This window comes from Mus caroli, unplaced genomic scaffold, assembly GCF_978045245.1.
Source record: "Mus caroli unplaced genomic scaffold, Mus_caroli_1 scaffold_5, whole genome shotgun sequence".
In the NCBI taxonomy this organism is placed as follows: Eukaryota; Metazoa; Chordata; class Mammalia; order Rodentia; family Muridae; genus Mus; species Mus caroli.
Genome location: NW_028227260.1, coordinates 12,142,217 through 12,155,784, shown reverse-complemented (window position 1 = coordinate 12,155,784; position 13,568 = coordinate 12,142,217). Strand labels below are relative to the sequence as shown.

The window sequence follows — 13,568 nt, the reverse complement described above, 5'->3', positions numbered from 1 at the left end:
ATCTCAGGGGTCCAGATTTATTGAGACTGCTGGTCCTCCTTCAGGGTTGCCCTCCTCCTCAGTTTCTTTCAGCCTTCCCTAATTCAACAACAGGGGTCAGCTGCTTCTGTCCATTGGTTGGTGCAAATAACTGCATCTGACTCTTTCAGCTGCTTGTTGGATCTTTCAGAGGGCAGTTATGATAGACCCCTTTTTGTGAGCTCTCCATAGCCTCAGTAATAGTGTCAGGCCCTGGGACCTCCGCTTGAGCTGGATCCCACTTTGTCACTGGGCCTTCTTTTCCTCAGGCTCATCTCCGTTTCTATCCCTGTAATTCTTCCAGACAGGAACAATTGTGGGTCAGAGATATGACTGTGGAATGGCAACCCCATCCCTCACTTGATCCCCTGTCTTCCTGATGGAGGTAGGCTCTATAGGTTCCCCCTCCCTACTTTGGGCATTTCATTTAAGATCCCTCCCTTTGAGTCCTGAGAGTCTCTCACCTCCCAGATCTCTGGTGCACTTTGGAGGGTCCCCACAATCTAGAATTTCCTGAGGTTGCCTGTTTCCATTCTTTCTGCTGGCGCTCAGGGCTTCAGTCCTTTTCCCTCACCCAATACCAGATCAGGTTCCCCTCTCACCCCCACTCTCCTCCCCGCATCCACTTTCTCTCCCAGGTCCCTCCCTCCCTTCCCACTTGTGATTGCTTTCTTCTTTCTCCCAAGTGGGACTGAGGCATCCTCACTTGGGCACTTCAGCTTGTTGAGCTTTTTGAGTTCTGTGGACTGTATCTTGGGTATTCTGTATGATTTTTTGTGGCTAATATCCACTTATTAGTGAGTACATACCATGCATGTCCTTTTGGGTCTGAGTTACCTCACTCAGGATGATATTTTTCAGTTCTATCCATTTGCATGTAAACCTCAGGATGTCCTCATTCTTAATAGCTGAGTAGTAGTCCATTGTGTCGTAGGACATCTAAGTTCTTTCCAGCTTCTGACTATCACAAATAAGGCTGCTATGAACATAGTGGAACACGGGGCCCCTGTGGCATAGTGGGGTGTCTATTGGGTATATTCCCAAGAGTGGTATAGCTGGGTCTTCAGGTAGATCTATTTCCAATTTTCTGAGGAACCTCCAGATTGATTTCCAGAGTGGTTGTACCAGTTTGCAATCCCAGCAGCAATGGAGGAGTGTTCCTCTTTCTCCACATCCTCTCCAACATGTGATGTCACCTGAGGTTTTGATCTTAACCATTCTGATTGGTGTAAGGTACAATCTCAGTGTCTTTTTTATTTGAATTTCTCTGATCACTAAGGACTTTGAACATTTCTTTAGGTGTTTCTCAGCCATTCGAGATTCTTCAGTTGTGAATTCTCTGTTTAAGTTCTATACCCCATTTTTTGATTGGGTTATTTGGTTTTTGGGATGTTAGCTTCGTGTGTTGTTTATATATTTTGGATATTAGCCCTCTGTCAGGTGTGGTGTTAGTGAAGATCTTTTCCCAATCTGTATGTTGCCAATTTGTCCTATTGACTATGTCCTTTGCCTTACAGAAGCTTTCCAGTTTCATGAGGTCCTATTTATCAATTCTTGATCTTAGATCATGAGCCATTGGAGTTCTGTTTAGGAAATTTCCCCCTGTGGCAATGAGATCAAGGCTCTTTCCAACTTTCTCTTCTATTAGATTCAGTGTACCTGGTTTTATGTTGAGGTCCTTGATCCACTTGGACTTGTGCTTTGTACAAGGTGACAATATGGGTTTATTTTAATTCTTCTACATACAGACAGCAAGTTAGACCAGCACCATTTATTGAAGATGCCTTCTTTTTGCAATTGTATATTTTTGGCATCTTTGTCAAAGATCAAGTGATCATAAGTGTGTTGTTTTATTTCTGGGTCTTCAGTTCTATTTCATTGATCAACGTGTCTGTCTCTGTACCAGTACTCTTCAAGTTCCCTCTCCCAACTGTTGGACATTTTGGCTAAGTTCACCCGCATTGAATCCTGGGAATCTCTCACAACCCAGGTCTCTGGGTCTTTCTAGAGGGTTCCACACCTCCCACCCTCAGCAGCTGCATATTTCCACTCACTCTCCTGGCCCTCTGGACTTCTGTCCCTCCCCTGTTCTTCATTTTTCCCCTCTGTCCCTCCCCTGTTCTTCATTTTTCCCCTCTCTTTTCCCTCTCCCACCCAGATCCCTCCCTCTGCCTCTCATGATTATTTTGCTTCCCCTTCTAAGTGGAGAAGCATCCTCACTTGGGCCTCCGTCCTGTTAAACTTCTTATATTGTATTCTTTAAGGAATGCTGATAAGAAAAATCTGGGTTCAACAAGTAACACTCCCCTAAGTATTTTCATTTCTTTTTATTTTAAATATATATTTTATCTGTGTGCCCGCACACAAACATGCCTGTGCACACACATATGAGTGTAGATGCTGATGGTGACTAGAAGAGGGTGTCAGATTTCCTGGTGTTTGCATTTTATGTCATTATGAGCCACCCAGCATGGGTGCTGGGAACTGAACTCAGGTCCTTTGCAAAGAACAATACAATCCCATAATTATCTCTCTAGGCTCCTTTTTTCTTTTTAAAAAATACAACTCTATTTCCTACAATATTATCCATTGAACTCAGGACTTCGCATGTGTTAGGCAAGAACTTAGCTTGCCTAGTATACAGCTCTATAGCCCCAGCACAAAATTTTTTATTGAAAAATAGTTGTATGTGTTTATGAGTATAGTGTGACATTTCAGTACATATATCTAGTGCGTGTTGATCCTATCAGGATAATGACATATCTGTCACCTCAGATGTGTATTATTTGTTTATGTTGGAGATATTCAAAACCCTATTAGCTGCTTTGAAACATTCAATTAGTTGCTGTCAACCACCAATTATTTTCTAGTCATACTACGAAGCATCAGAAGTCCTATGTCCATCTGTGGCTTTTGATTTACCATCTTCTTAGTTCTCTTTTCTCTGTACTCTCCTCAGGCTTTGCTGATCACTAGTCAATTTGCTTTCCTTCATTTTCCTTCCTTTCTTTCTTTCTTTCTCTCTCTCTCTCTCTCTCTCTCTCTCTCTCTCTCTCTCCCTTCCTTCCTTCCTTCCTTCCTTTCTTTCTTTCTTTCTTTCTTTCTTTCTTTCTTTCTTTCTTTCTTTCTTTCTTTTTCTTTCTTTCTCTCTTTTTGAGATCAGCATTAATTTTTATTCTTTAAAAAATATTCATGTGTGGGTGTATGGAGCTCAAAGAACAAATTTATGGAGTTAGTCTTTCTTTCTACCTTTATGTGGTATCACAGGATTGAACTCAGGTTGAACTCAGATAACTAGGATATCATTACAAGTGTCTTTTACCCATCTTTCCAGCCCCCGTTTTATCTTGAGGCAGGGGTCTCTCTCTCTGTTGTAGCCTAGGTTGTACTAAATTTTTACATTTTTATTTTATTATTGTACTTATTCACTTTACATCCTGCTCATTGCCCCCTCCCAGTCACCCTCTTATAATAAAATGTTTTAATTCCCCTAGTAATCCTCCTGCCTCCACCTTCAAGATAATAAAATTATAGTTATGTAGTACCATTGCCAGTTAGTTGTTTTCTTTTTAGTTCTAGCAATTCTAACTAGTGTAAGGTGACACATTATTGCAGTTGTGGGCATTATCCTGATTATAAGTGACATTGAACAGTTTTCTATGTACCTACTGGCCATGTGTATATCCTTTTGAGAAATGCCTAACTGATCTTTGGGATTTTATTGTTGTGCTGTAAAGTTCACAGTTAGTTGAATCTGTGTGTGCAGAACTCGTGGAAAGTTGACTATACTTTCAAGAATGGATGCTGAGGTCCTGGTAATCAGAAGTTTTGAAAATAAATCCCCTCCATGCCCCCACACCAAATGGCTTGGTATCTGCCTGAGGCCTTGAGGCCCCTGAGTTTTGGTTGTCAGCATATAGAAAGGGAGTCTGAGATGAACCCTGGTCTGGGGAAGGCAAAGCCTTGGGATGTTGGGTGAGTAAATAAAGGTCCACCTATTTGTGAATATATTTCCCCTTCTAAGCTCTCCAGTAGATCATGTTCTTCCTGGTCTTCTGGTCTAACCTAGCTCTCAATGTTCCAGCAAGTCCCATAATGTACATTCTAGGGCAGGCTTTATGACATTTGGCATTTATGACACATTAGCCTTAGTAAAGGCACAGCAGAAGAGGGAACCTGATACCAGTAGTTCTCAGCTGTCTACCCTCTAGTGAGGAGTATGTGAAAGTTGGATCTAAAAATCAAAAAGAAAGAAAGAAACAAAGAAAGAAAGAAAGTTGGATCCAATGTTTCCCTTCAGAAAGGGAGCTAGACCTCCATCCGTGAATCTGTTCCAGCAGACCTGCTGGTATGCCAATGTGTGGGAGGGTGGGTGGGGGGATTCTCACAGGGTTTCACTCTTAGAATAAGAGCTACTGACAATTGAGGGTTGCTGGGAGAAGGTAAATCTGTCTTCTCCAGGGATGAGCCCCCTGATAAGTTAGCCAATCCCAAGAGTGTAGCCCTAAACATATGTAAGCAAAGCTAAATTAGCACAGCAGCTTGTAATTATAAACTTACACATGTGCATGCTCAAGACCCAACTATAGTGTTCCATGTCTGTGTACCCTGTAGAATCCCCTGTCCTACTCTGGACTGTAACATGTAGTTATCATGCCTTATGGACCTGCAGTGGTCTGTATGTCTATCCTATCCATACTGAGAGCCTTTCCAGAGTAGTTCCTTCCCACTTTAGCCCTCCCAATACTCTTAGCAGACAAATGTTTGCAAGAATAAATTTGTTCTTAGTAAAGTTTGACTTCGGGCCATGGTGACTTTCAAAAGCTGTGAGATGGACTATTTCTATTGATTTGATAGGAACAACTGTTCAGCTCTCTCATGTCATGGTGAGGATCAGCCCTTGAATAACCTTATTTAGGACTCATCTCCCTAACAGGCCCAAAGCACTGCCTTTTGGGGAAAATATGGAGGAATCTTAGGCTGGTATACAAAGAAACCTTCTTTCCTTAGCTTGGAAACTTATTCCCATCCCATATGTGGGCTTCTTCCAGCCCATATCTGAGAGTCACTCATGTCATAATGGGCATAGTGTTGGGGCGGGGCATGACCACCCAGAAGCTATCTAATTTTATAGACATGTGCCCCAGTGCCAGCCTTTGGGCTGCCAGATTTCAACTTGACACCTTGTGCCTGTCAACAACCTGGCTGATGCCTCAGCCCCAAGGCCAGAGAACCTTTTTCTCAAGGTTAAAAGTAGCTGACCTTTGACAAGAAGCATTGGCTAAATTCTGTGTTCCTTAAAAGGGAAGCAGCCGGTTTGCCAGTGCTTATTTGGCCATGGGGCAGGAACAGGCCTGTGTTGCATCCTGTGGAGACAGCAGGAGGGTTTGTGGCTAGAAGCACACTGGCAAAGGGTCATTATTAAAATAGCCATCTTAGAAAATATGTACAGAACAGAGGGACGTCCAGTTTACTGGCCAGTTCATACCACAGCTCCTGTGGCTGGACAGCTCATTGGGTCTCACTGCCTCCCTTTGGCTCCCTGCACAGGTACCAATGCCATTCTCCCCTCCTTAATGTGTGAGCAGCAAGAAAGTGGACAGAATGAGAAGGACACACACTGATTATTAATTGTCTGGACTTGTGTTTTTAATATAGGGGTGACAGTCCAAAGATTGACTTGGCAGGCAGCGCACTCTCTGGCATTCTGGATAAGGACCTCTCAGACCGCAGCAATGATATTGGTGAGTGAAGGCTTAACTTGTTCTGCTTCTCTTCGCATTGTTAGGAAAGAACTGCAGGGCCTGGCTTACCTCTTCAAGCAATGTGATGGGCTCTATTGTGGCCACTGAAATGCTAGGCTCTCAGCCTCCGCTAAGTTTTAAACTGTCACTGTTTGACAGGGGAAGTAAATGATTTGATTTCTACCTGAAAACGAAGTACCTGGTTTTTGTTTTTGTTTTTGTTTTTGTTTGTTTGTTTGGTTGGGTTTTTTTTTTGCCTCCCTGGCCTTAGCAAAAGTCCTCAGAAGTGCTAGTGAAGAGCAATGATGAATGAAAGTTGTTGCAGAAGTAGGCACAGACACTTAGTTCATGTTTTCCAGCCTGGAAAAGGGTACAAATGCAAAATGCCAGGGGTCACTGTAGAAATGGCACTAAGTACTTTGACTTTAAGTTAAAAGGAGCTTTTTGTGTATGGTAATTGCCACTTGGCACAAAGCAGGAGGAACTTGCTTTCCCAAGGTCAAACCAGCACTGTGTGATAAATGGGGGTGGGAGTCACTCTGAGTAAACAAAAGTCAGAGGTCCTTGGGGCCCATATTTGGATGGATGTGAGGTGGCTGGCAATGTGATCTGGGTAACAACCCATTTAGGATGCTAAGTCTCAAGTCCAGATGTTTTTTAAGTGCAGTGTCTTTTTATTTGTACCTATTGTCATAAGGTAGCATTCTCCTGCATTCTACTTTAGAGGGTTACATTTTGAAATTGCCCTTATTTTAATTAATGTTTGGTTATGAGTTCATTACAGATTCACAGTCAGAAGTTAGAAATGATACATATTTTTCTCCTGCACATCCCACTGTAACATCAAGATTATAGTGTTCTATGACATTGATGTATTGCATCTCACTAGTCTTATTCAACTTTGCCCAGTTTTACTGGTATGTGTGTATGTGTATGTCTCTCTGCAATTTTATTCTGTGTGTATCTACTGACATAGTCAAGATTCATAATAATATCTCTGTCACTACCAGGATTCTTCATATTACATATTTCTTTTTCTTTCGTATTTTGTTTCAGCCCTTTTGTTTTTTGCTTTTTTTTTTTTTGACTGGGTCTCTTTATAGGGGCCTGGCATCCTAGTTTTCCTTTCCACTTACTATGATAAAATACCCTGGCAAAAAGCAGCTTAGGAGAGAAGGGTCACAAGGTTAGGTCACAATGTTGGGCTACAGTCCATCATTGAGGTGAAACCAAGGCAGCAAGAAGCTTGAAGCAGCCAATCATATCCACTAATAAGAGCAAAGAGAATAATGTAGCTTGTGTTCTCTACTACAATACAGTCCAGGATCTCCTGCCTAGAGATGGATGCCATCTACAATGGGTGACTTTTGCCACCTCAAGTGTAATCAAGATAATCCCCCATAGATATGCCATAAGACAACCTGATCTAAGCAATCTCTTAAGACACTCTTCTTGGGAGATTCTAGACGTTTTGCCATTGATAATTACAACTAACCATCACACTGGGGTAGCCTAGAACTTATTATAATAATGTAACACTAATAATATATTAGTAAGTGTAATTATTATTGTCTCAAACTCACAATACTCCTGCCTTCACTTCCCAAATCCTAGGATTACAAGCTACCATGTCAGGCTGTGTTGCTCATTTCTAGCCACACCCACCTTTCTTCAATCCACTCACTCCCAACATCTGGCAGTTATTAGTGGGATTGATTTGACATAGAAGATAGATTTCCATAATCATCTGTGTTTGCCACTTAATTTAGAAACAAATGCCCAACAGTTGACAGGCCCTTAGAAGAGCAGCAGAATGCCTGACATGAGCCTGCCTAATGTGACCCCCAAGGTTGTGTCCCCAAGGACACTGATTTTTTGGTTTTTCTTTTTCTTTTTCTGAATCTGCTAATAGGATAACATCTTTGCAAACTGCTGACCAAAGTCTCTGACCTGACCTTGTAAGGCCTTGTGTGTAGGATACTTGTTTGTGACTGTAAATACCAAAAAAATATATTCACCGCTTCCAGAAGTTGGTTTCTATCCTCATCCAGCCTTTGAGAATCTGTCATGAAGCATAATCTCACAGTTAAAACTGGCTAGCTCTGGGTTTTCGTTGGGTTAAAGAACAGGAACAAGCAGAGCAGTGAATACTGATTGAAAGGCTAGACTAAATTATGGCTCTCCCACCACACTTTGATATTCAGTCTGTGTTTTCAGCTAGAACAACTGATTGGTGAAATACTGGTAAAGGTCTTGTGTGGGACCTCACACAGGAATATAAAGTGTTTTTCTTTCTCTATAATACATAGTGCTAAGTATCTGGCTTTTTGAAGAGCACTGGCCTTTGACCCTTGCTTTCGCTGGGTCTGGAGTTGTCTAGGATGGCTATTGAAATTGTATGACTAGCACATTTTCTAATCTAGTTCAGAAATATTGGTGGCATGGGTAGGAGAAGAATTCCTCCAAGTGCTTTTCCTACTGTGGAAACTAAGTCCTAGTTGTATTTAGAAACCTGGAGAGATGGTGCTGAAGAGTATCAATGCACAAGTTGACAACCCAAGGTTTAGGTTCTTTGACTTTTAAGAAATGCTGCTGGGCAGCTATGTTACCAACCAGGAAATCCTGGAATATTCACAACCCAAACACCCTTATACACATGTCTGCTTCTGTGGACTTAGAAGATGTTGGATAACAGATGAGATGACCCTCGAGGTGTGAGTGACAACACAGTAGTAGAACGTAATACTGACCAGGATGTTCCTTTGTGGCAGCAGGCGGGGACAAGCTCTACAAAAGAGCACAGAGTTATCTGTATCTTGGCTTTGCTTAGGCAGAGGTGGGGGCAGCCTGGGAAATCACATGGGGAAGTGCTAAAAGCTTAGATAGAGCAGCCTGACTGTAGTAGAATGTTTATGCTGAGTAGAGGAATTGACTTGGAAATATAAGCAGGGTTCAAATTGAGTTTAATGGGGGCGGGGGTGGGGAATGGATTTGTAATTTATTGTAGAGACAGTAGAAGCCATTGATGGGAACACTGAAGTGCTATATCAAACTTCAAAATTAGTATAAGGAAATGCTGAAGAGCTTCATGGGACCAATCGGATGAAGGAAAGCTAGATGTCAATAAATTGGATGGGTTTAGTTAATCACATTGGCTTTGAAATTTGTCCAGATACCCCATGTCAGTGCTGCCTGGAGTCTGAGAGCAGAGGTTCAAGGATTTAGAGATAGGTAGGGATTAGAGGTAGAGGTTGAATTTTGTGTAAGCACTGCTGGGGAAGGGAATGTGGGATTGGTGGCTCCAAGCTTGAGTGCTGGGGCTGTTGTCTCTGGCCTGGGTAGCTTTCCTGGCTTAGTGATCACCTCAGTCGACTTCCTTACCTTGTCTCCCAGAATTATGTCAAAATTCTTGGTGGTCAGCAAAAAGATAGAAATGTTTATATTAATATTGTTTGCTTAGAGATGTCTTCTGGGCTAGGAAGATAAAATCAAAATTTACCATAAAGAAAGGAGATCAAAAGTAGTTTAAACGGGGTGCTGGAAAAATGCCTCTGGGTAAAGAGGACCTGAGTGAACCCACATAATGGACATACTAGCAAGCATCTGTAATTCTAGTGCTCCTCCAGCAAGATGGGAGGTGAAGACAGGAGACTCCCCTGAAGTTGAAGCTGCTTTTGTAGATACTGACCTATATGAGATCATGCCTAAAACAAAGTAGACTGTGACGGCAAGGACCAGCATGCAAGGTTGTCCTTTAACCTTCCAATGTGTCATGCAGTGTGTACACCTACCTAAATCCTCATGCATGTATGCTTGTGCATGCACACAGTACGAATACCTACCATCCTGCCACACCACCAAGAGATTTAAAAGGGGTGAGATGCGCCTAGGGCTGAAGACCATACCCTGACGAAATCCACATTCAAGGAGAACAAAAAAGAATCTTGCCGCTTTACAGAAGCCAAGGGAACAGCAGATTTTTAAGCAGAATCTCTTTAAACCCAAAGACAGAAATGCTCTTTGCCAGGTAGATTGGTCAAGGAGAAAAGGAGATTGCAGAGATGGATGGCTCTCTCTGGGACTGCTTTTTCAAAGGATTCCATTGCTTTGAACCAAGGAGGGCATTATTTGTACCAGAATGTTTTTTTGTTAGTGATTCTAACAATTGAAGCTGTCCAAATGTGGGCTGCAGTGAATCGCTTAATGTAGCCCAGAGCATCATTAGAAACCATCAGTGTTCGGTATAAATAAATCTGCTTCCTCTTAATAAAGCTGTAATTTAAAATTATTATAATATTAAATTAGAGAACATGGCTTTTTCAGATCTTGTGTGGGCAGCTCTCAGCATCTGTCAGCCAACGATAATTTAGAATGAAATCAATTGGTCCAAAACTAAGCTGTTGATGTCAGATTGAGATATTGTTTGTATCAAACTATGCAGCCATTTTTCAAATAGCATAATAGAAAATATGGAAGCGTTCCAACACAGGCTTGTGCATGAATAGAAATGAAAATTAAATTGTCCAGTTCTTTCTTGGTGATGGAAGAATCTCTGTTCTGATTGAATGGGAGATTATAGGCCATGAAGTGAAGTGCCAGAACGTTGACTCTTATTATCCCTTAGATTGTAGCTCCCACTGCATGGTGAGATTTATTGTTACACTTCAATACAATCAGGAGACTTTCAGTTATTTTCCTTCCGAAGCACATAGCAATGGACCTCCAGATGGGAAGCAACCTATGAACTAAGCCACCAAGCTTCAATGAATTGACTTTGAGCAATTATCATTCCTTCCTTCCCAGTTGCTTGGCATCTTTGTTTTTGTTCTATTCTGTTTAAATCCACTTAAGCTTCTGGTTGCCACTCCTTTATGCCACCACCACCCTCTTCACTTAAGGAAGGTGACATTTTTCTCTCCCGTCTTGAGTTTGACGCACCAGACACATCACATCGTAGTCAATTTGGGGGCCAAGAGTTGCAGACTTTCAAGTCAGCAGACTTGATTAAAAGGATTTGAAGGCTAACTTCAACTTATCCTCAGATTGTTCCTGGATGAATCTCTCATGGATGCCTGGTGACTATGATTCCTTTGGACCAGGGAATGGAAAAGTATTTTCCTATGTGTTAGGAATACTGTTAAGAGCCAATCAATCTCAGGATCAGTTGGAAACACTTGAAAACTCAATCATGGTGATATATAGCTCTGTAAATTTACTACAAATTATTGTTGTGTAATTAAAATGGATGGCTTTATGGTTTATAATTTATACTTCAGTAAAGCTGTTAAAAAATGAGTGAATTGATTTGCATTAAAATCCCAGTGTTTTTTTTTTTTAAGTTATAGGACCTGAGTTTAATCTGAAGGACCCATGTTTTTAAAATGTGGTACCATGTGCTTGTAATTTCAGCACAGGGGAGGTGGAGACAGAGGGATGGATCCCCCTGGTTCACTGGCTAGCCAGCCTAGTCTTTTCAGTGAGTTCCAGGCCAGTAAGAGTCTCCAAAGCATCAAAAGCTAGGCAGATCCTGAGGAACAGCACCCAAGATTTCAAGATCTTCCTTTGACCTCCGTGCACATGTGCACATGCACACACATGAACACAGACATATGTACAAAAACACATATATACTACTCATATGTAAGTATTGTGTTAGAAATGTCTCTCTCCCATACGTTTAAAAATAACCAACTATGTAGAACAATACCAACAATACTGTCCTGGGGCTTCTGACTTACGTGTCAACCAATCTGTTGACATAGAACTGTTTTTGAGCGTTCTTGCAATCTCCCTAAAACCCTCTACAGGGTTTGGGGGGTGGGGAAGTCATCCTCTTAGGCAGTGAAATCTGCACATTTTTCGCATGAAATAAAGCATGTCCTTACTGTCCTTCATCCCTCTCTGAGGTGCAGTGCAGGTGGTTGCCTCTAGGGAAATATAGGTCTATATGTGTATAAAGGTGTTGCTACACTCATTCCTCCAGTACAGATGGAGGATGGACCTTTCCTTTCTTGGTCTCCCTTGTACCTAGTGTTGAAATTACAGCCGTGGGGGCAAGCAAGCAGGAGGACAGAAGGAAATGGCAGGTGCTGAGTGCCTACCACCTGTCTTACATATTTTTTTCTCATCAGCATCCCTGAGGAACAATATGGTGATTATGTGGTTTTGGAGCAAAGAACTAGTGAATAGAGATGGCCAAGTGTTTTGGCAAAGTTAACTAGCTGGCTAGGAAGAAGCAGCTGGGAGCCCAGATTTCCATGAAACTTATCTATACCAATGATCAAAACTGTTCTATCCAAAGGACAGGTGGTAGTGGTGTCTGGGGATGTTTTTTGTCATGTCACAGGAGTAGAAGTGATTCTTACTTGTAGTGAGTAAAGTCCAGGAATGCCAGTGAATATCCTATAGTATATAGGACAACCACATAAATGACCAGGAATGACACCATCTCACATATCAGTATCACAGAGGTCAGCTCGAGAAGCTGAATGGGAAACTGGGAACTGGACTAAGAAGACAGCACCCCCCCCACACACACACACACATACCTCACATGTAGCCTTGTATTTCTTAGAGTTTCCCAATTTTCCTGAGAATCTCCATAAAATGTATTTAAAAGCAATTTCAAAGCTTTTGGAAGCTGGTGACTATCTACACACACAAAAAGTAAATAAATATTGGAATACTGTATTTAAACATCAACCAGTAATGTGGTTACAAGGGAAGGGAGAGAGGAAGACAGAAGGTAAGTGGGGAGGGAGGAAGACAGAGAGAGAGAGAGAGACGGAGACAGAGACAGAGACAGAGACAGAGAGACAGAGAGAGCGCTCCTGTGTGTTCTCTCTTTCTCAGGCTTGTGACAAGTTATGTACCCTAGAAAAAGTGATACAATTGACACCTTGTTTTTACATAAAGAGAAAACATTATTTTTGAGATTCGATATGATTGTCTGTTGATTTGCTATCTAATGTCTAAAATATTCAGTAAAACAGACATCAAATTTAATCAGTATTAGATTCCAAATCTCTAGTAAAGCTATGTAAGGCATACATAAAACAACTTAATAGCAACCTTTAACACAATTCTTTTTTGTATCTTTGGCCAATAAGTGATTAAATTCTTGCCTCATTTTGCAATAGCTACCTTTTCCTATAAGAAATCATTTTTTAAAGCTTTTGTAGGCAGAGGCTGAGAAAAGACTTAGATCATTTGGCTTTGAACCATTGACCTTTCAATCCCCTATCTACTAAAGACTTCCTACTGTATACATTCACATTAAGATTCCTTCAGAACTGCAGCGCCAGTTATTAGTCATTGTAGCATTTCAGGTCTTCAAGGAATTTCCACATATATCATGGGATATAGTGTCCTGCCATAGACAGCTCCATGACTGACATTTGGAGACTTCTAGATAGTCTCCTGGCTGAGAGTTATGTGTGAACATTGAACCACACCTCCCAGCTTTCTCGGGGTTAGTTGCTCAGACATGAGAACTTTCATCTGAGAGGCACAGCTTGCTCATCCTGACACCTTGGCAGTGACCTTCAGACATCCTTCAAGACTATGGATATGTTTGGTATTACCCGAGCCAAAGACTGGCAGGTGCAGTTATGTTTTTTCACTCAGTTAAATACTATGTGGGACAATATGGGGTACACATGTATATATGTGCCACTCTGGCTCTCATTTAGGGTCACGAGTCAAGATCAAATAGAAATTGCTATCATGGGTATTTGAGAAGCACTCTGCATTTCTCAATGTGTGCCAAAAAGAAAAGAGGTTGGTCTGAGGGTCAAACATTCTATT

The 13,568-nt window shown here is 41.6% G+C and overlaps 1 protein-coding gene across 8 annotated transcripts in view; it reads left to right on the top strand.

Annotated features, from left to right (window-relative positions):
- Window positions 1–13,568, top strand: part of Sh3kbp1 (SH3 domain containing kinase binding protein 1) — a 358,871-nt gene that overhangs the window by 321,086 nt on the left and 24,217 nt on the right. For 6 of the 8 annotated variants that reach the window (XM_029473429.2, XM_029473430.2, XM_029473431.2 and 3 more), the window contains one exon: window positions 5,677–5,762. In XM_029473429.2, coding sequence (XP_029329289.1) covers window positions 5,677–5,762 — 86 coding nt within the window. Of the gene's footprint in view, window positions 1–4,236; window positions 4,367–5,458; window positions 5,569–5,676; window positions 5,763–13,568 lie in introns of those variants that run through there. The other 2 variants (XM_021152674.3, XM_021152675.2) reach the window with 2 other exon arrangements.